Below are 19587 nucleotides of genomic sequence, written 5' to 3'. Positions count from 1 at the left end.
TTAGTTATTTTAGAAGATTATTTTTACATGGTTTCTTGTATTTAATGGCTACTACGGACATATCAGAACAGACTATGTAAAACATTCTCTTTTATAAAATCATTAAGGGCAGCTGCTACTTAGGTACCAGTAAAAACATTTTAACTTTCTAGATCAATGGGTCTCAAACTGTGGTTTGGGACCCCAAAGTGGGCTGCGAACCCATTTTAGTGGGGTCACCAGGCTGGCTTAGACATGCCTGAGGGCTTCGGTGAATGGACTCAGGTTACAGGACCCCTGCCTGGGGCTGAAGCAGTGGGGACCCAGAGCAGTGGGGCTCAGGCAGGCTTGGACTTCAGCTCCCCCTCCTGGGGACATGTCATAGTTTTTGTTGTCAGAAAGGGGTCATGGTGCAGTGAAGTTGGAGAACTCCTGTTCTAGATCAAACATCCCCTGTCAGCCGCTCCCTCACCCAGAGCCCCTGGCTGCCTGACACCGGCACAGTCGTCCTCACGGCCACAACAGAGTGAAGCTACACCGGATCACAGCAGCTGCAAGAGCTGAGAGGAGGCAGCCCCAGCTCCTGGGAGACCGCAGGGGGGTATGGATGAGCCTGGAGTGGGCTCCGGGGTGGGGGAGATGGACAGGGAGCTCCCCAACCAACACCAGGCCCCCCCATCCCCACACCAACTAGTGCAAATCGCTGTCCACGCAGCTCAGACGCTAATCATCTCTTAAAGGAAGATTTGAGGGGGATTTTTGACCTTTCAACTCTGGAGAAATAGGGGTAGTAAGGGTACAAGGCCCTGCCCAGAGTGAGCTGTTTGATGCCAGCTCACGCCCTGCGATGGGCCAGGAATCAGCTCCCTTTTGGGTGAAGGTGCCTGGTTCAGAGGCATCTTTAAGCCCAGCCACCCATGAGCAGAGGGGAAGGCTATACAGTTTGCACTGGCTGCTCCTGTGCTCTCTGCCACCAGGAGAGATGAACCCTGGGCACCAAGCACCCAAATTCCCCAGGGAGGAGCCACCAGCACGTCCCCGTTACACTGTGGTAGGATCCAGTCTCACCCCGGAGGTGAGAGTTAAACCCAGCAAGCCCTGCAGGCTGCATGGGACAGGCAGAGGGGCTTGGCCCAGTCTGTGGAGGCTGGTCAGAGAGGGGTCTCCAGGCCATCTGTGCCTCTCACCTGCCGCCCTCCCCAGCCTGCGGTGGGTCCAGGCAGCCCCACGACGGGGGAAGGAACAAGGCAGCTGCCCTGCTGTGCTCCTGAGCGCAGGGACAAGGAATGCCGGGGCAGCTGCAGCATCACTCCCCGGGACAGACCCAGGAACGTCACAGAGCGACTGGACCGGGAGGGAGGACGGACCCGCTGCCCTGGCGTGTCTGCAAGGCTCTGACTAGGCGCCCGTGGGAGTCTGAGTTAAAAGTTGCTTCTGCTGATAAGTTGCTTTTGCTGTTGCTAGAGAAATTGCTTTAGCCCATGAGGGGTTATGACTGGTGAGACGTCTAGTCATGCTTTGAGTAAAACACTTGGCGAAGAAGGTATTGTAAGAAGAACTCTCATTTTAACTCGATCCGGAGGGTGAGAAAACAAGCTCATTGGAACGTAACTCGGGGATTCGGCTCAAGACTGGAATGGCTCGGATTTTTATCCCTTGCATGACCAGACTGTGGAGAAGCCAGAGCCCCAGATGACACAATGCTGACTGGCCATTAGGAGAGGTCTGTCTGCTTTATTGGGAGTGGTGAGCATTAGATGCTCGGTGAGTGCATTCTGCTGATCAGCTGTTGATTGCTAATAAATACATGTACATGTTTAAGAATATTCACAGTGTGATAAAGGCTCTTTCACTGGAAAAAGGTCCTGTTAACCCGTAGAGGGTCACTGCACCCCGAGGGGGAGGAGAGAGCTGTAAATTGTGAGGGCAAAAGAGAAGGTCTTAAGTGGGGTTCCCCAGGGATCTGTTCTGGGTCCAGCGTTTAACATCGTTATTAATGACCTGGATGTAGGTACAGAGAGCAGTCTGATCAATGATGCAGATGACACAAAGCTGCGGGGTGGGGGGAAGGAGGTTGCCAGCACTTTGGAAGATACAGCTAAAATTCAGAGGGACTTGGATAAACTGGAGAACTGGGCAACAGACGACAAAATGAAATTCAACAAAGACCAATGTGAGGTGCGCCACGTAGGGAAGGAAAACCAGATGCACAAATACAGAATGAGGCAAAGTGGCTCGGCAGCAGCGGTGCTGAGAAGGATCTGGGAGTGGTGGTGGGTGGGTGTTTGTTCGTGGAAAGGCTTGAATCGTAAATGATGAAGAGTTCAGGTGTACTAAGTGTTTCTTTCAAACTCTGATACTGATGGTAAATAAACCACAAACGGCTGAAAAAGTTTTCAGAGGAACAGCCGTGTTAGTCTGTATTCGCAAAAAGAAAAGGAGTACTTGTGGCACCTTAGAGACTAACCAATTTATTTGAGCATGAGCTTTCGTGAGCTACAGCTCACTTCATCAGATGTATACCGTGGAAACTGCAGCAGACTTTATATACACACAGAGAATATGAAACAATACCTCCTCCCACCCCACTGTCCTGCTGGTAATAGCTTATCTAAAGTGATCAACAGGTGGGCCATTTCCAGCACAAATCCAGGTTTTCTCACCCTCCACCCCCCCACACAAATTCACTCTCCTGCTGGATGGGCTAGCACCAGCAGGAGAGTGAATTTGTGTGGGGGGGTGGAGGGTGAGAAAACCTGGATTTGTGCTGGAAATGGCCCACCTGTTGATCACTTTAGATAAGCTATTACCAGCAGGACAGTGGGGTGGGAGGAGGTATTGTTTCATATTCTCTGTGTGTATATAAAGTCTGCTGCAGTTTCCACGGTATACATCTGATGAAGTGAGCTGTAGCTCACGAAAGCTCATGCTCAAATAAATTGGTTAGTCTCTAAGGTGCCACAAGTACTCCTTTTCTTTTTGAAAAAGTTTTGAATCTGTTTCTCTCTCTCTGTGCACATACGCCTACAATAACCGTATTTGACAAAACCCACACACAGACTTAAACCTGTTGCCTGAAAGTATTTTTAATGCGAATAGTTGCATCTATTTGACATTTTTCAAAACACTTTCTCAACGGTTCAGATAAATTACATCTTTCTTGGAGACAAGTATCAGGGGGGAGCTGTGTTAGTCTGTATCCCCAAAAACAACGTGGAGTCCGATGGCACCTTAAAGACTGTTGCCAGCACCCAGTGCCCAGAGGCCAAACAACAGCAGGGGTTCGTTACCCGGTGTGCTTCACTCAATAATCACAACGGGGTGGAGAAGCAGAAAAGTTTATGTGCAGCTGCAAACAAGGTCCAGGGAGAACAGAATCTCCAATCCTGCACCCAGAGCAGGTCATTACACACACTTTTATATCCCTTAATGCTACTGCACTACACATCAGCCAATTAAAACTTTACACAAATACTCTGCCTTCCTTATCTGGGTTACAACAATGTTTACTTCCTGCAACCGCTAACAAGCATTCCTAGCAACTTAAACAACCAGCATGTCCTGCCTGGCCTTGTAGTTCTCTCTCCTATTATCTTTAACTTGGCGTCAGCAAACCTTACACTCTGAGGCATTATCTGCGGCTGCAACATTGTTTTAAGAGCAAAAGAGCTTACTCAAACCAGCCAGGCCTAAATTCTATTAAGGGGGGTTGAGAAGAAGCCCTTCGGCCTTCAGCAGGGAGACTTCCTCGACCCTTATGGCCTTCCATCCCCTCGACTTAACTAGTGGCCATGCCCTGGGGTCTCCAAGAAGACTAACCGATTTATTTGGGCATAAGCTTTCGTGGGCCCATGAAAGCTTATGCCCAAATAAATCGGTTAGTCTTTAAGGTGCCACCAGACTCCTTGTTATCTTTCTTGGAGGTTATTTTTAGGCTATACCATGGCTTGATTTTATTTTTCATTTAATGCACTAAGAATAGAAACAATATAGGCCCTGGGCACATTTCACAGCACTGCAGGTGTTCGTTGAACAGGGGCAGTTGTGGTGTGAAAAATGTTTCTCTTGAGTCTGGACCGTGGCTATATCGTGACCAAGAAATTTGGACCTTGACAAAAAATAATTATCTACCCCGGCATTAAGGGCTGCTCTGAAGAGGATGGTGATCAAGTGTTCTCCAGGTGCACTGACAGTAGGAGACGGGGGATTTAGGTGAGACATTAGGAAAACTCTCTAGCTCTAAGGACAGTTCACTGTGGGACAGGTTGTCACAGACTCACAGGCCAGTGCCCTCTTGGCTCCGTATGGCCCCTGGGGGGAACCGGCCTTTCAGAGTATTGACCCTACATGAGGTCACACTCTTTGCTCAGGGTTTAAGCTGTAGGCTTCTCCTCCGCCTCCCAGTACCGCCCGTCTGAGCCTCCAGCATGCCTGCCTCTCTTGAGCCTGCAGCGATTCTCAGCCAGCGCAGCACAGAAGGGTTTATTGTACGTCTGGAGCAGATTACAAGACCTTCTCAGGGGCGTTCATCAGGGTCTGTCCCCATCCAGGTGGGCTCAGGCCGCTCTTTGTTCCCAGACCAGAAGTGAATCCTCCTTTCTGCGGCCCACCCCATATCACCTTCAAGGCCCCACCCCCATCTGTCTTCTTTTCCGGGCAAAGAGGTCTCCAGGTGACTCTCTCTTCAGCTCTTTGTTCTCTCCGCTGCCCATAACTGGCTGGCTCCAAGTTGGGATGGGCCTTCAGATCATCAGTCGCTACGTTACAAAGTGCCCAGGCCATGGTCTGGGGTCCAGGCTGCTAGACTGGGTCACACCTGGTCTTCTAAAACAACAGACACCCCCCTCCCACCTGGGTTAGACATGCAGCACACGGGGGAAACTGAGGCACACAGTATACATACGCAACGTTAGGAAAATACCCCACTTCGTCACACAGGTTGCCTAGAGAGGATGTGGAATCCCCGTCGTTGGAGGTTTTTAAGGACAGGTTGGACAAACACCTGTCAGGGATGGTCTAGGTTAACTTGGTGCTGCCTGAGATTGGGGCTGGACTTGATGATCTCTTGAGGGCCCTTCTAGCCCAGCATTTCTATGGCTCTATGAATGGTGAAAAGGACGTTAGAGGCACTTACAAACTAAACACAGACACTTATTCCTGTCCAACAGACGTCCTCAGCTGATGATGGCAACAGCGCGACCAGCTGCGAGTAGACCCGGCTATTTACCATGTTATAATCATGAAATTCGACAGAAAAAAAAGCCGTCCCCACCACAGACGCACAAGCAGTTACTGCTGACAGACCTAGCTCCCCGCACCGCGCAGCCAGAGGACGGCGTGCCCACACTGAATGGGGCAAACACTGAACTCTGACTAACAGAGTTTTTATCCATTAAAATGTTGGAAATTATTTTGTGCAAATAAAACATTATTACAGAAAACTATGACACCTGAAAAGCAAAACATGGTTCAGTGAGCAGAGAGACGAGGCCGGAAATCCCACACGGGACGCTCCAAGTGCCAGAGAAAAGCTAGGGAGGGGTTGACTGGTTCTTGCAGGGAGACAGAGCAGAGCTCATCCGTCTTCCTCTCGGGGGTCCCCTCAGGCCGTGGCACGGACTCCACCAGGCTCAGTTAAGCTGCAGAAGTTAAACACAGGCAACGTCTGTCAAAGGGAACCTGCCATCATGTTTTGCAATGACAGTGCACGCTGCGGTCGGGGCGGTCGCCCGAGTGGCTGCAGGGTTCAGTGGACAAAATCTCTAACCCCGCTGACAAAGCTTGTAGCTCCAGGGTCAGAGACCCGGGTTCCTGGAGCCCCAAGGGCTGGGCTCTGTCCCTGCTGCTTCCTCCCTGCAGTGCACTGGAGACTGTTCTCTGAAGCAGCTGGAGTTATCCTTGCAAAAGCTGAGCTCAGCCCACGCTGTACCAGCAGCCACAGAGAAATCCCTCTCACTAGCGTCTTTCACACCTAAAGTCATCGCAGCGAAAACAAGGGGGATTTGGCTGCAAACCTGTTCCTGCACCCCCAGTGTGAATAAAAGGGAAATAAGAGATCCCAAACTCCCCTGTTCTGCTCCTTGGGGCTGGTTTGCTAGAGGGGACGGGCCAGGGAGACTCAGGGTCCAATGACTTGGACTAGGTCTCTCTCTCCAGAGGCCTCAGTGAGAGCAGTGAACCCCTAGGCTAGAGCCCCCCTCACTTACCCTTGGCAGATAGGTCAGAGCCATTAGATCCTTGGTCATTTGCTGTGCAGAGGAGGAGGAGAAGAGAGAGTATATTAGCGTCTCTCACAGGACAGGGTTTCAGCGTAGTTGTTAGATACGGGGACTCCTATCCAAAGGGAACAGTCATCACCTCACTCTTCCCAAGCAGTGAGCTGGGTGGTGCACAGATCAGTCTACAGGGCAGCTGCCCAGGATTTCCATTATTCACGTGCGAAAAACATCACCATTGCAGGGGGACAGCACTGCTCTGTGCTCTTCATGCCTTGTCAGAACGGGAGCCCAGACTACTCAACATTCAACGGCTGGCAAAGCAGGAGATGCTGGGCTAAGGATACTCCTGCTAAACAACCTCAACTCCGCCTCCTTCGGTCTGTGCCCAGAGGGGTCCCTCACGCAGACCACAGACGTCACCCTCCCCCCGCCAATGAACAGCAATTCCCGCCTTAATCAATGGCGCTGCTCCGAACAGTATGGACGGTATGAAGAGGAATGCAGATTTGGGGCGGTGCTGGGCACACAGACAAGGGCAAGTTTGGTTTGGCATGGTGCTGGTCTACTTCCTGTTCCTATTCCCAGACCCACTGGGGCAGAGTTTGAGTTTCGTGGGAAGCATCATAATTAAGACCTTACCAAATTCATGGTCGGTTTTGGTCAATGTCAGTCACAGGATGTAAAAAATTGTCATTTTCATCATTTCAGCTATTTAAATCTGAAATTTCACAGTGTTGTACCTGTAGGGTCCTGACCAAAAAGGGGCTGGGGGGAGGGGGGCAGCAAGGTTATTGTCGATGGGTCACGGCATTGCCACCCTTACGTTTAGGGTGCTGCTGGGAGGGCACTGCCTTCAGGGCTGGGTGCCTGGCCAGCAGCCACCGTTCTCTGGCTCCCCAGCTCTGAAGGCAGCACGGAAGTAAGGGTGGCAATACTGTGATCCCCTCCAATAACCTTGCAAACCCCCTCCGCCCCCCACAACCCTCTTCTGGGTCTGGACCCCCAGTTAGAGAAATGCTGGTCTCCCCGGTGAAATCTCTATAGATTTCATGGTCTGTGATGCGTTTTTTATGGCTGTGAATTTGGCCATAATATCTCTGCATATCCTGGTTTGCAAACCTTTGACTTCTGGGAATTAAACACTCCCATTCTGAAAGGACACAGGGAGCCCAGGGCAGGGCTGAGCACCTGCCACCTTAACTCCCCATTATCAAAGCTCTTGCATGTGAATTTCTGTTGTTCTGGAGTAACGAGGAGGAGGGAAGGAGGCACGACTGAGGGCCAGCTGCAGGAGGTAGGGTGGTGCTCTGCGGAGGTTTTGTTGGCACTTCTCAAACCCCCTCCGTTACCTGCTGGGGGACCCCTGAGAGCATAGAGAGAGAGCTGGATGACTACACCCTAGCAGGGCCCGGCAGATCTGTGCACTTTATACTGGCTCTTCATACCAGACATTAGAGGGCCTCAGATGCAGTCAATAACGTATGTAAATATTTCCCATAATTTTTAGTCTTGGTCCTGTTGGTAAAGCTAATTACAGGAGACAATTGAGGAGGGGATTTGAACTTGTTGTAATCGAGGCGACAGAGTGGTGCTGATCTGAAGTCAGTGGAAAGACTCCCATTGGCTTCAACAGGCTTTGGATCAGGCCCAGATTTCACAAGCACCAAACCAACTTTCAGGTAAGTCAAAAGTGTAACATTAAAAGCAGGTCAGACACCTTCAGGGTCACACTCAGCCACACACAGCACAGCTCTAGGGGGATAATAATTCAGCCCAAAACCACCATATACATTCCTGACTATCGCCTTGTCTACACTACTAAAATTGGGACCCATGCCCGCAAGCCATGCAGTTCCACCAGAGAGAGCAGGGGTGGAGCAATTGAGGAGATGGGGTTCAGGTGTTTTTAACCCTTGTATCATCTAGGACTTTCTCGGAGCAAGGTTAGAGAACATGTGTCTACAGCCACTCTACACTACTGAAGAAGACCTCTGCTGGAAAAACAACACAGCAGGGCACAGATTATCCAACAAGTTCTTGGAATGTACTGGAGACAATTTTTCTTTCAGAATGTGGAGAAAGCTATTAGGGGAGAGGCTGTTCTAGATTTGGCTTTGAAAAATAGTGAGGAACTGGTTGAGAATTTGAAAGTGGAAGGAAGCTTGGGTGAATGTGATCATGAAATGACAGAATTCATGATTCTAAAGAATGGTAGGAGGGAAAACAACACAATAATGCTCAAATAAATTGGTTAGTCTCTAAGGTGCCACAAGTACTCCTTTTCTTTTTGCGAATACAGACTAACACGGCTGTTCCTCTGAAACCTGACAATAAAATAATGGATTTCAAGAAGGCAGACTTTAGCAACTCCCTGAGTTTGCTAAGGTAAGATCCCATGGGAAGCAAGTCTAAGGGGAAAAACAGTTCAGGAGAGTTGAAAAGTTCTCAAGGAGACATTATCAAGAGCACAAGTGCAAATTATTCCACTGCACAGGAAAGAAATGAAGGATGGCAAGAGACCACGCTGGCTTAACCAGGAGATCTTCAATGATCTAAAAATCAAAAGAGAGTCCGACACAAAGTGGAAGCTAGATCAAACTACAAAGAAAAACTGTAAACAAATAACACAAGTATGTAGAGGCAAAATTAGAAAGGCCAAGGTGCATAATGAGATCAAACTAGCTAGAGACACAAAAGGTAACAAGAAAACATTCTACAAATACATTAGAAGCAAGAGGAAGACTAAGGACAGGGTAGGCCCATTAGTCAATGAGGAAGGAAAGACAATAACAGAACATGTGAAAATGGGAAAAGGGCTAAATGATTTTTTTGTTTCAGTTTTCACCCAAACGTGTCATAGCGATTGGATGTCTAACATAGTGAACACCAGTGAAATTGAGGTAGAATCTGAGGCTAAAATAGGGAAAGAACAAGTCAAAAATTATTTAGACAAGTTAGAGGTCTTCAAGTCACCAAGGCCTGATGAAGAGCATCCTAGAATAGTCAAGGAACTGAGAGAGGAGATATCTGAGTCAATAGCTCTGAAAAGTCATGAAAGATGGGAGAGAGGACTGGAAGAGGTGGTTAAGCACTGGAATAAATTGCCTAGAGAGGTTGTGGAATCTCCCTCATTGGAGGGTTTTAAGAGCAGGTTACTCAGGGATGGTCTAGATAATACCTAGTCCTGCCATGAGTGCAGGGAACAGGACGAGGTGTCCTCTCAAGGTCCCTTCCAGTCCTACGATTCTATGGTACTAGAGCAATAGTTGGAGATTTCCCTAAAATCCTCAGTGTAGACAAGGCCTATGAGTGGGAGCGAGGATCTCCTGTCAGTGGCTCCAGGCTAAAATCCACAAGCAAATACTGATGGCTGTTCAGAGATAGCCACTTGAAAAGAGGTGATGGGTCTCTTGTCACTTACCCTGAGCTACAGCATAGCCATCTCCCTTCTTCCCTGCAGAGAGAAGGCAAATTTCAGTGAACGCAGCTCCCAAGGCAGGAACCGACTCTGATCTGTGTCCACAGCTCAGAAACCGGGCCCCTGGCCCAGCACAGCCCCCTGGTGCTCAGTAATGGACTCAAGGTCCCAGGCGCTCACAATTGGCAAGAGAGAAAGACACAATGAGACAGTTTCCACAGACCTTGGCCCACTGGGTGCTGAGCTCTATGGAAAACCTAGCCCCATATAAACTGTAACCCGCACCCAGTTTCTGGGTCTGGCCCTCCAGCAGCTCCCATTGGGGGTCATTAGCTCAGTCCCGCAATGGGGCAGTTACACTGTATTGACACAGGCTCCTGAACTGCTGTTGCCCTTAGGCGGGTGTGCAGGGCCCGGCAAGTCCAGAGAATCCCCCCATCCCAGGCTCTTTACCTGGGCGTTTCTTTTTCCAGATGACTACTACTCCGATTATAACACCAATCAGGACAACTGCAGTGATAACTCCAGCCACAGTGGGAAGCAGATTGTTATTTGGTTCTGAAATGGAATGGAAAGAATGAACAATGGGGAAAAATCCCCTTCTCCCCCACCACTAAAATCCCCCTTTCATCCCACTGCAGGGATCCGTCAGTCAGCTCCCCAAGTTAAGGCTGAGTCCTGCAATGCTCCATCCCTTCCAGTGCAGCCACCATACATTGCACCCCACCATAGGAAGTCCTGGACACAGTCTCTACCACTTCCAGTCATAATAAATATTTAGCACTTAAACTCAAAGACTTTTATAACATTAACCAATCCTCAGAACTGTGGGAGAGCATGGATGTCAGTATCGTCCCTACACGGGAAAGGGGGGAGACTTGCTGAAGATCACACAGTGAGGCAGTGCAAGAGCCAGGAATCGACCCCAGGAATCCTGACTTCCAGCCCCTCCTGCTCTAACCCACTAACCCCAACTCCCCTTCCAGAGACAGAACCCAGGAGTCCTGGCTCCCAGCCCCTAACCCCCCTTGACCAGGTTGACTTTCATGACTAACAGAACACAGTCCCATTGTGGGAGTCTGGTGCCAAACTGGAAACTGACCTCAAAGCTCTGGATTTTTCTGCCAGGAATGGAGTTACAGACACAATGCATGTTTTTTGAGGGGGGTAGGATGTGAAGAGGGGATAATAGAGATATTTTAATACTGTTCTTGGTTTATATAAACCTGTTAAACCCCACGTTCTGTACACACTTTCAGTTTCACGAATCAGCTTCTCCTGTTGTCTGAAAGAGACACATAATAATACAGCAAGAAGAAAAATATTTCGAAGAGAATAAGGAAATGTGGGTTATGACACAAAAATTGGCAGGGGACGTGGGAGCAGGATCGTGATGTGAAACCGTCTGCTGACGAGAGTCCCGGTGCACATTGCCCTCTCAGAAATCGTTTGCACTTCCAAATGCTGCATTTTTCCACATCCCATTTAACCAAGCAAAAAGATGGCTGGAAGGCAGCTCCATCTGTAATAAATTATTCCTAGACTTTCTTGTGCTAGGGGCATAGGAGTCTCTCCCCCGTGATGCAGGGCTCTAATCTGCCTCCTCGCTCCATTCCAAGGCCATACCTCCCTTCCAGCATCAATGCACACAGAAACAAGCTGCTCCCAACATTAAACCTCTCTCTCTGGCCACATGGACAAGAATGAAGGGCCCATAGAGCCGTGTTTCTGAGAACCTGCTGAACCATAGGACTGGAAGGGACCTCGAGAGGTCATCTAGTCCCATCCCCTGCACTCATGGCAGGACCATGAGTGCCTGAAGTTGAGACCGGGCTGCAAGCTGAAGCAAGACCAATTCTGTCTGGAAATAAGGGGCAGATCTGAGCTTCCCCTGGGATGTGGTAAATTCTCCATCCCTTGGAGACTTTACATCTGGAATGGGCATCTCTTTCTTAAGGATGAGCTCTAGTTTGCTCACAGATGACCAGACTGGATGCTGGGGTCCCTGGTGTGATTCCCCCCTGCCCTGGGCTATGCAGGAGCTCAGATCAGATGGTTAGAATGGTCCCTTCAGGCCTTAATGTCCGATTACTCATCTTCTCCCTTCAGAGACACTGTATTGCTGAGATGTATCGAACAGACCCAGAGGCAGCAAACTGGAGAGCAAGACATGAGCCCCAGGCACTGTGGGTCCCAACTCCAGCACAAGAACTTGACTGCAGAGGGACAGGGCCAAAGGGGACAGGGCCTCACAGACCCTGAGGAAATTCCAGCTTCAGCTTAGAAATCCGAATGAGAATTTTTCAGGGTTTGAGAGTAATGGATCCCCCTCTCCCACTCGGAAAACAGACAAACACGCAAACTCCTTACCCCAGGAGACAGAGAGTGGCTCTAACAGGCTTTCATGCTCCACGTGACATGAATAATGGGCTTTGATCTTGGGATCAATCTCCATTGTCACCCAGGTCTGGTAGGTCCCATCCCCACTGGGTAGGATGCCTTCAGAGTAGGTCTCTTGCTGTCTGCTCTCCCCATTTCTCAGCCAGGTCACGGTGATGTCCCGGGGGTAGAACCCACTGACCTTACAGGAGAGGGTGGTGAGGCCGCCATGAGATGACCTGTCGCTCACTCTAGCTGTTGGGTGCACTGGGAAAAAGAAGAAATTGAAGTTAGTTGTTTCCAAGCTCTAATCCAGGCAGCCTTTGCTGGAGCTTTGCAACATGAAATTCTGAGACCCCAGCAGGGGGAGAGGATGAGAGTCCATGAGACGGAATCCCTCTGATGAGGGAGAACCACCATGTCAGAGAATTTCTGTGCCGAATTCACAGCATCAGCAACGGTGAACCCCCAGTCCAGGTCCCTGACCAGATTCTATCAGTGTGGTAACCAGAAGCCTCAGCTCCCAGCCACAGTGACACAAGTACCTTGAAAGTCTTCACTAAGCTCCAGATACAGGTATCACAGATGTCAGTCCTTAATCACGTGCTAGGTTTGTGCCCATCTCCTCTCAGTCCCTGGACTGGAAAGAGGGAAAAATCTTGCCCTGGCCAGGGAGCAAAAAAACAAACTACACAAACTGACCAATTAGAGATGGAAAGGACCATTTCACAAAAAGTGACACACGGTGCTAAACTGCCCCTCAAACTCACTAATATTAATTGCCTAATTTCTTCTTGGCTGTTACCAAATCTCTTTACCCCAATATTATGAATTTCAAAAGGATTTACACATTGTTAGAGAGCTTACTCCTTCACTCTCCCACTTCCCTGGTCCTTCTCGCATGAACAGAGAGCAACAATACCCGAAGTCCGAAGGTGCAAACAATTGGATGTTTATTGGGGTGAACTTCCAGCAAGCTTAAATCCAAGTTCTTTTTTTCCTTATTTTCGAATCCCAACTTACTTCCTGTTTTCCCCTAATTTATGTAGTAATATTCTTAGCTATACCTTAACCAATCATTTTACTGAAATCTAGCTTACCAATCCTAACATATTGTAACATAATTCTCTAATCAATTATATCCCACTACCCTAATTAACTAACACCTTGCAAAATTAATTATACAGCAGACAAAAACATTTAGAGAACCAGACAGATTAACAATAGGAAAGTGGGGACCATAAAGATAAAACATACAGAAATGAGGGTTTCACAACCACAACTATTGAGAAGTGAGTTCTTGCCAGACAGGATCCTATCAAACTAAGTTTTCTTTAACCATCTTTCTCTGGAGGCGATTGGGGTTAGCAGGACAAGATTGTATCCTAACAGCCCAATGGCACCTTCTTTCAATGGGACTAGTTTGGAATGTGAGGAGGTGACCGGTCGCTTCCCAGCTTATGGCTGCCCCTGCTGCTTAGCCAAAGGCCTTCACCTAAGAACAGGGCCTCAGACTGTCACAGTGAGAGAAGGCTCTTACATAGATTCTTTCTTTTATACCTCTGTAGCTAGCTAAATAATAAACATAGACCTTAATTCTTAAAGTACAGGCCTTTACAGGCAGGCCTGCATATCTATATCCTAACACACATGTTGAAAAATCAGTTTCCCAGCCCCTTGGCACTGAAATACACATTACACGGCTGTGTGTGGCTTGTTCTTCCTGACATTTGTAAAGAGGGCCAAGGACAAGACAATGTTCTGCTGAGGTCTGTGAGAGAAATAAGCAACTAGTATAATTGTTGCAAAAAAACAAGTGCAAATTTCAAGTAACCTTGAACAGTGAGAGCGAACTGTTTGGGAAGGGAACGATTATTATGGTGTGTAATGCTGCTAACTAATTTGGAGAATTTGTGTCCATGGTAACATATAAGGTACATACGTGGGTAATAGTGAGTTAACATTTTGAAGCAGACTATGCTGCAACTGTCCCCCTGACTCAGAGAGGTAAAGTATTTAACCTCTTCCCTTCCATAGTTCTGCTGATTAATCTGTAATAAGCTTTGATTAATAAATGTGACTGAGTGTGATTATCTGATGTCTTATTGATAAAAGAATCAAAGAATAAGTAAGCAGGGGTGTTGCAGCAAAGGTAGGTCTTGAGGGGGAAAGCTTTAAGGAGGACAAGGGGAGCCATCTTCCAGGTTAGTATGCGGAGAGCAACTCCACATGGAGGGGATGGCATGGAAGGAAGCAATAGATGACCGTGGGATTAGTTTGAACAAACAGACAACAAGGACAAAACGACCGTCATTGGTGGAACCCAGGGGCTGGGGGTAACACAACGAATATGATGGTGCAGACAGTGAATGAGGAGAAATTACATGGTGAGTGAAGCTGGTGTCCATAGACGTGGTGGCACTTCCATAAGCAAAGTTCACTGGAGCTTCCTCGACAGAGTTTATTTTTCAGAGTGCTCTGACACGCCCAGGCAGACTGCCTTGAGAACGCTGCGTTACACCGGGGAAGAGCTAGAATTTGTGGTGTAAATTTGGGCTGATTTGGTCAAGTGGCTCTGGAGATGCAGCTTCTCTGCAGTGAGCTGCTTTTAACATTTTTCAATTTCTTATATTTTTTTCCAGCAGAGCGGGGGGATTGTTTCCCCACCCATCCCTGGTGCAAGGTTAGCTGAACGGCCCCCTACCCCACTACCCCATTTTGGAACTGGGGCATGGAGATGTAACCAGTAGTGTCCCCTGGGTGGGGCATGTCCCCCAGCCTTACCTTTCCTCTGTAGAGTCTCCTTCCCGTACTCCAGAGAACTCCTTAGCCAGGAAATACACTCCTCCTCCAGGTAGCGTTTCCAACCCTGGTTGTCATCTATTTCAGCATCCCATCGCCTCTTGGAGATCTGAGCCCCAATATCTGCTGATACCCAAGTCACGGTCTCCTTATCGAAGGTAAGAAAGTCTCGTCCATCATACGAATCCTGGTAAAACCCCCGAGTGGTGTTGTCTTCCTGGAGATCACAGCCGTATATCGTCTGGATAATGTGAAACCCTGAAACACACAGGCAGGACCCCAGGGGCTGGGTTGAGATCACAGTACATGAGGGTCAGCAGCAGCTTCTCTCTGAAAATCTCACAAAGACCATACTGCAGGTAGCCCAGTGGGTCACCCCCTTGTTACTGGGCCCTCCCTCCCCTGAGAAACGGGGTTCCCACTTATGCTGTTGGGCTCTTTACCCGCCCAGCATCCATCTGTTGGGTCTTGTACACTGAAGACCCCCAACTGCAGAGAGCTCACAACCTTCAAGGAGTACCTCACTGATGCTTGTTCTTCTATGCTCAACAACCCCAAAGGGAATACTCCAGATATTGCAGGGATCTATCCCCTCCAGCTCTCTGAGGATCCCCCCAGTTCTGGTAGTCAGGGTCATTTTAGGGAAGAGAGGGAGTGCAGGGGGTCTGTACCCCGCTCTCTCCTGCTCTGGTTGTATTAATTTTGCAAGCTCCCCAGGGCGACTTTGTCCCCCACCTCCTCCATTCACAATACCCCCATGTCCCTGTGGGGAGGGCGTACAGGAGGTCTGTCCCCCACACTAACCTCTGCTCTGGTTTAAGGACCTCACAGAATCCCCAGGGTCCCTCTGTTTCCCTGCCCCATCTTCCCCATGCCCCCAACTCAATCTAGGAACCGCAAACAACCAACTTCGGATGCTTGGCCACTTTTTAACATTAGCACTGTCTCAAGGTGTTTCCCTGTAAGGATCAGGCCACTGATGGCCCTTAGTTCAGCTGGCCACCATTTTCACACAGCCAGGCTAATCTTCACAGCAATGGCCGCCATCTCCCATTATTTGCCACACAACCAAGACCAGACTCAGGGTATGTCTACACTATGAAGTTTTGTCGCCGAAGGTACTGTTGACACGCAGAAGTCACAAAAAGAAAAGTCGCCAAAGTGTGTCTCCACTTGCTCAGTCTGGCGACACATCGTGTCCACATTTTTAGCTCACTCATCGACCGCGGGAGCAATGCACTGTGGTTATGTATCCCACAGTGCCTGGCAGCAGCATCCATCACTAGGTGTTGTGGGAATGCGGAACGGACCGTGGAGCGTATTGGGACCATGCATAACGTCCCGTCAGCCGCTGCTTTGTTTCCCAGCCCTCCAGGGGTTTCCAGCTTCCTTTCGCACCAATTTGCCAGCTGCCATTCTTTGCTGTGCACTTCAGCATCTGCAGAGCAGTGAGAAAGCATGGATCCTGCACTTCTCTCCTCTGCTGTATTCACTGACATCAGGACATGACGCACAGCAGAGTGACTCCACACGTTACTGACAGAGGAAGAAGAGTTGCAGGCAGACAACTTTCCGGGAGAGATGGACAGCAGCAACCTGGCACTGCCTTTGGCACTCACAGAGCAGCTGTGCAGGGTAGACCGTTGCTTTTGGGCTAGGGGAACCAGCACTGATTGGTGGGATCACATTGTCATGCAGGTGTGGGATGAAGAGCAGTGGCTACAGAACTTCAGGATGTGTAAAACAACCTTCCTGGAGCTCTGTGCTGAGCTGGCCCCCAAACTGTGGCGCAAGGACACCAGAATGAGAGCTGCCCTCTCCTTAGAGAAGCATGTTGCAATCGCTGTGTGGAAGCTCACAACTCCTGATTGCTACCAGTCAGCTGCAAATCAATTTGGAGTGGGGAAGTCTACTGTTGGGGCTGTATTATTGCAAGTGTGCAGGGCAATAAATCATATCCTGCTGCCAAGGACCGTGACTCTGGGAAATGTGCATGACATACTGGATGGTTCTGCAGAGATGGGCTTTCCTAACTGCGGGGTGGGGGGCAATAGATGGCCCATATATTCCATTTAGAGCACCAGACCACCTTGCCACAGAGTACATGAACAGGAAGGGATATTTCTCGATAGTGCGTCAGACACTTGTGGATCACCGGGGGCGTTTCACAGACAGAAATGTGGGGTGGTCTAGAAAGGTGCATGACACCCGCATGTTCAGGAACAGTGGCCCGTACAGAAACCTGCAGGCGGCGACCTTCTTTCCAGACCACAAAATCACAGTGGGGGATGTGGAAATGCCCATAGTAATCCTGGGAGACCTGGCTTACCCCTTACAGCCCTGGCTCATGAAACTTTACACAGGGCAGCTGGACAGCAGTAAGGAGCGTTTTAACAACAGGCTGAGCCGGTGCCACGTCGTGGTGGACTGTGCCTTTGGCTGATTGAAGGGGAGATGGATGTGTCTCTTTGGCAGGCTAGACCTTATCGAGGAGACTATTCCCATGGTCATAGCCATGGGCTGCACTTTGCATAAACTCTGTGAATCTCAGGGTGAAATGTTCAGGGGTGGCTGGAGAGTTTCAGCAGCCAGACACTTGGGCTGTCAGAGGAGCACAGAGGGCTGCTTTTAACATGAGGGAGGCTTTGAGGAAGCGCTTTGGCAATGAGGGGCACTGAAGTGTACCGTTTGCAGTTGCTTCCCTGATGCTTCCCATTTAACATCCCACGTAACACGTATTTCTGGAGCAAATGCTTGAACAGCCTGTACCAGGGACTGACATGATAACTGTGGTTTGTGGAACAGAAAATAAAATAGTTGTACCATTAAAAAAGTTTGCCTTTACTGAACACCACAAATTACAGTGAAACACACTAACGCACCCATTGTTTGCTGGTAAGGGACCGTCTTATGTCTTAAAAAAAAAAAAATCACAGCTGTGTGTAGGTCCAGCTATCATGGTCAAACCTGTGAGAGGGGGTGGAGTGCAGGGGAAACTGAGGATTCCCAGAGAGTGAAAATGTGTCCCCCTCAGAGCCCTTTTCACACAAGGTCCATAAAATGGGCCCATGTGTGTCCCAATTCCTAGAGGGCACTCGCAGCTGGGACTGCACAGACTCCTCTCCCCATGACCATGAGTAGGTCAAAAAGCTCCGTGGTGGTCCAAGCTGGAGGGTGTTTGGAGCAATAGCCAGCCATGCTCACCTGGGAAGCCATGAGGACGTTGCGCGCTGAGGCAGCCAGCAGGAAAGGGAATTTAAAGTTCCCGGGGCTTGCAAGGGGGAGGGGGGATTGTTGTTGACTGGCTGAAGGGCAGTGGAGTTCAAAGCACTGACCAGAGCGGCTACTTGGCATTGTGGGCAGGGTGACCAGATTTCCCAATTTTATAGGGACAGTCCCGATTTTTGGGTCTTTTTCTTATATGCTCCTATTACCCCCCACCCCCTGTCCCGATTTTTCACCTTTGCTGTCTCCTCACCCTCATTGTGGGAAACCCCAGCGAAGGCGAAAAAAGGCTCATTGGGTCCACACTAAATGTTTGTCAACAGTAAAGGCGGGGGGGAGCCCCTCGTTTAGCTGGAAGTTTTTTGTCACCGAAACCGGGCGTTTTCCTTGACAAATGTCGCGTTGCCGTGTGGACGCTAACGCAGTTTTGGCGCCAAAGGGCAATTTGTGGTAACAAAATGCAATAGTGTACACAAGACCTTAGTTAATTCAGCCACCCAGCAGGCTGGGAGGGAGAGGAATATGGGGATGGGGACAGGAAGGAGAATTTAAGGGAGAGGGAGGGAGGCTGTGGGGAACAGAGAACACTGTGGGGATCACAAAGACAACTGAAAAGTGTGGGGAACAGATCAGGCCCCCTAGTTTGGCAAACAGGGCAGATTGTGGGGGCACAAAACTAACCCACACAGGGTCCCAAATATTTTCATCCTTCCCCCACCCTGCACTAGATACAAAGAGGTAAACGCCGAGATTTTCAGCAATCACTTTTGGGTGCCCAACTGAGACCTTTTAAAGGGGCCTGATCACAAAGTGGGAGCACCCGGCCGCTGAATCTCAGACACCCAAAAATCACTAAGCACGTCTGGAAAAACGTCGGCCAAGGGATTAAATACAATCTGGTGTCACAGCCACAGGTGAGAGCCGAGCCCACTGAGCTGTGTCCCTGAACCATGCCCCAGGCTTGGGCAAAAACCGGTTACTAACCTTCCTGTGACGGCTGTTCTCAGAGCTGTGCTGCACACGTCCATTCCAGGCTAGGCGTGCGGGCCCCGCACACAGTCGCCGGAAACTTTCCCCTCCGTGATACCCCTCAGGCCGCCTCTAGCGGCCTCTAGTGCGGCGCGCTCATGTCACGATATAAGGGGACCGGCCCAGCCCACGCCCTCTCCGTTCCTTCTTGCCGGCAACTCTGACAGAGGGTGGGTTGTGGAATGGACGTGAGCCAACACGTCTCAAAGAACAATAGTTACAGAAAGGTTAGCAACCCTTTTTCCTTCTCCGAGTGCTCGCACACGCCCGTTCCATGTTCGGTGACTCCCAAGCAGTACAGTGAAGAGGTGGGCTCGGAGTTCATGGACATGCAGATTGCAACACTGCCCATCCAAACCCAGGGTCATCTCTTGCTTGCTGAGTGCTGGCGCTATGGGAAGAAAAAGTATGTCCCAACACCCAGGTCACCGCTCCACAAATGTCCTGGATCGGATCTGGGCCTTGACCACCACTGAGGAAGTTTGTGCTCTTATAGACTGGGCCATCACGAAGGCGGGTGGTGGGACACCTGCCTGC

The 19587-nt window shown here is 49.6% G+C and overlaps 1 protein-coding gene across 10 annotated transcripts in view; it reads right to left on the bottom strand.

The window, feature by feature from the left end:
- Positions 1-3045: 3045 nt before the first annotated feature.
- LOC142068375 (class I histocompatibility antigen, F10 alpha chain-like) overlaps positions 3046-19587 on the bottom strand; it is a 42699-nt gene continuing 26157 nt past the window's right edge. For 6 of the 10 annotated variants that reach the window (XM_075127400.1, XM_075127403.1, XM_075127401.1 and 3 more), the window contains 5 exons: positions 14779-15054; positions 11986-12261; positions 10069-10173; positions 9619-9651; positions 6245-6312 (listed from right to left, as the gene is read on the bottom strand). In XM_075127400.1, coding sequence (XP_074983501.1) covers positions 6260-6312; positions 9619-9651; positions 10069-10173; positions 11986-12261; positions 14779-15054 — 743 coding nt within the window. In that variant the 3' untranslated portion in view covers positions 6245-6259. The other 4 variants (XM_075127402.1, XM_075127410.1, XM_075127406.1 and 1 more) reach the window with 3 other exon arrangements.

The sequence above is a fragment of the Caretta caretta genome, chromosome 4 (genome assembly GCF_965140235.1).
Source record: "Caretta caretta isolate rCarCar2 chromosome 4, rCarCar1.hap1, whole genome shotgun sequence".
NCBI classification, from domain to species: Eukaryota; Metazoa; Chordata; order Testudines; family Cheloniidae; genus Caretta; species Caretta caretta.
This window is presented reverse-complemented; position numbering and strand designations above follow the sequence as displayed.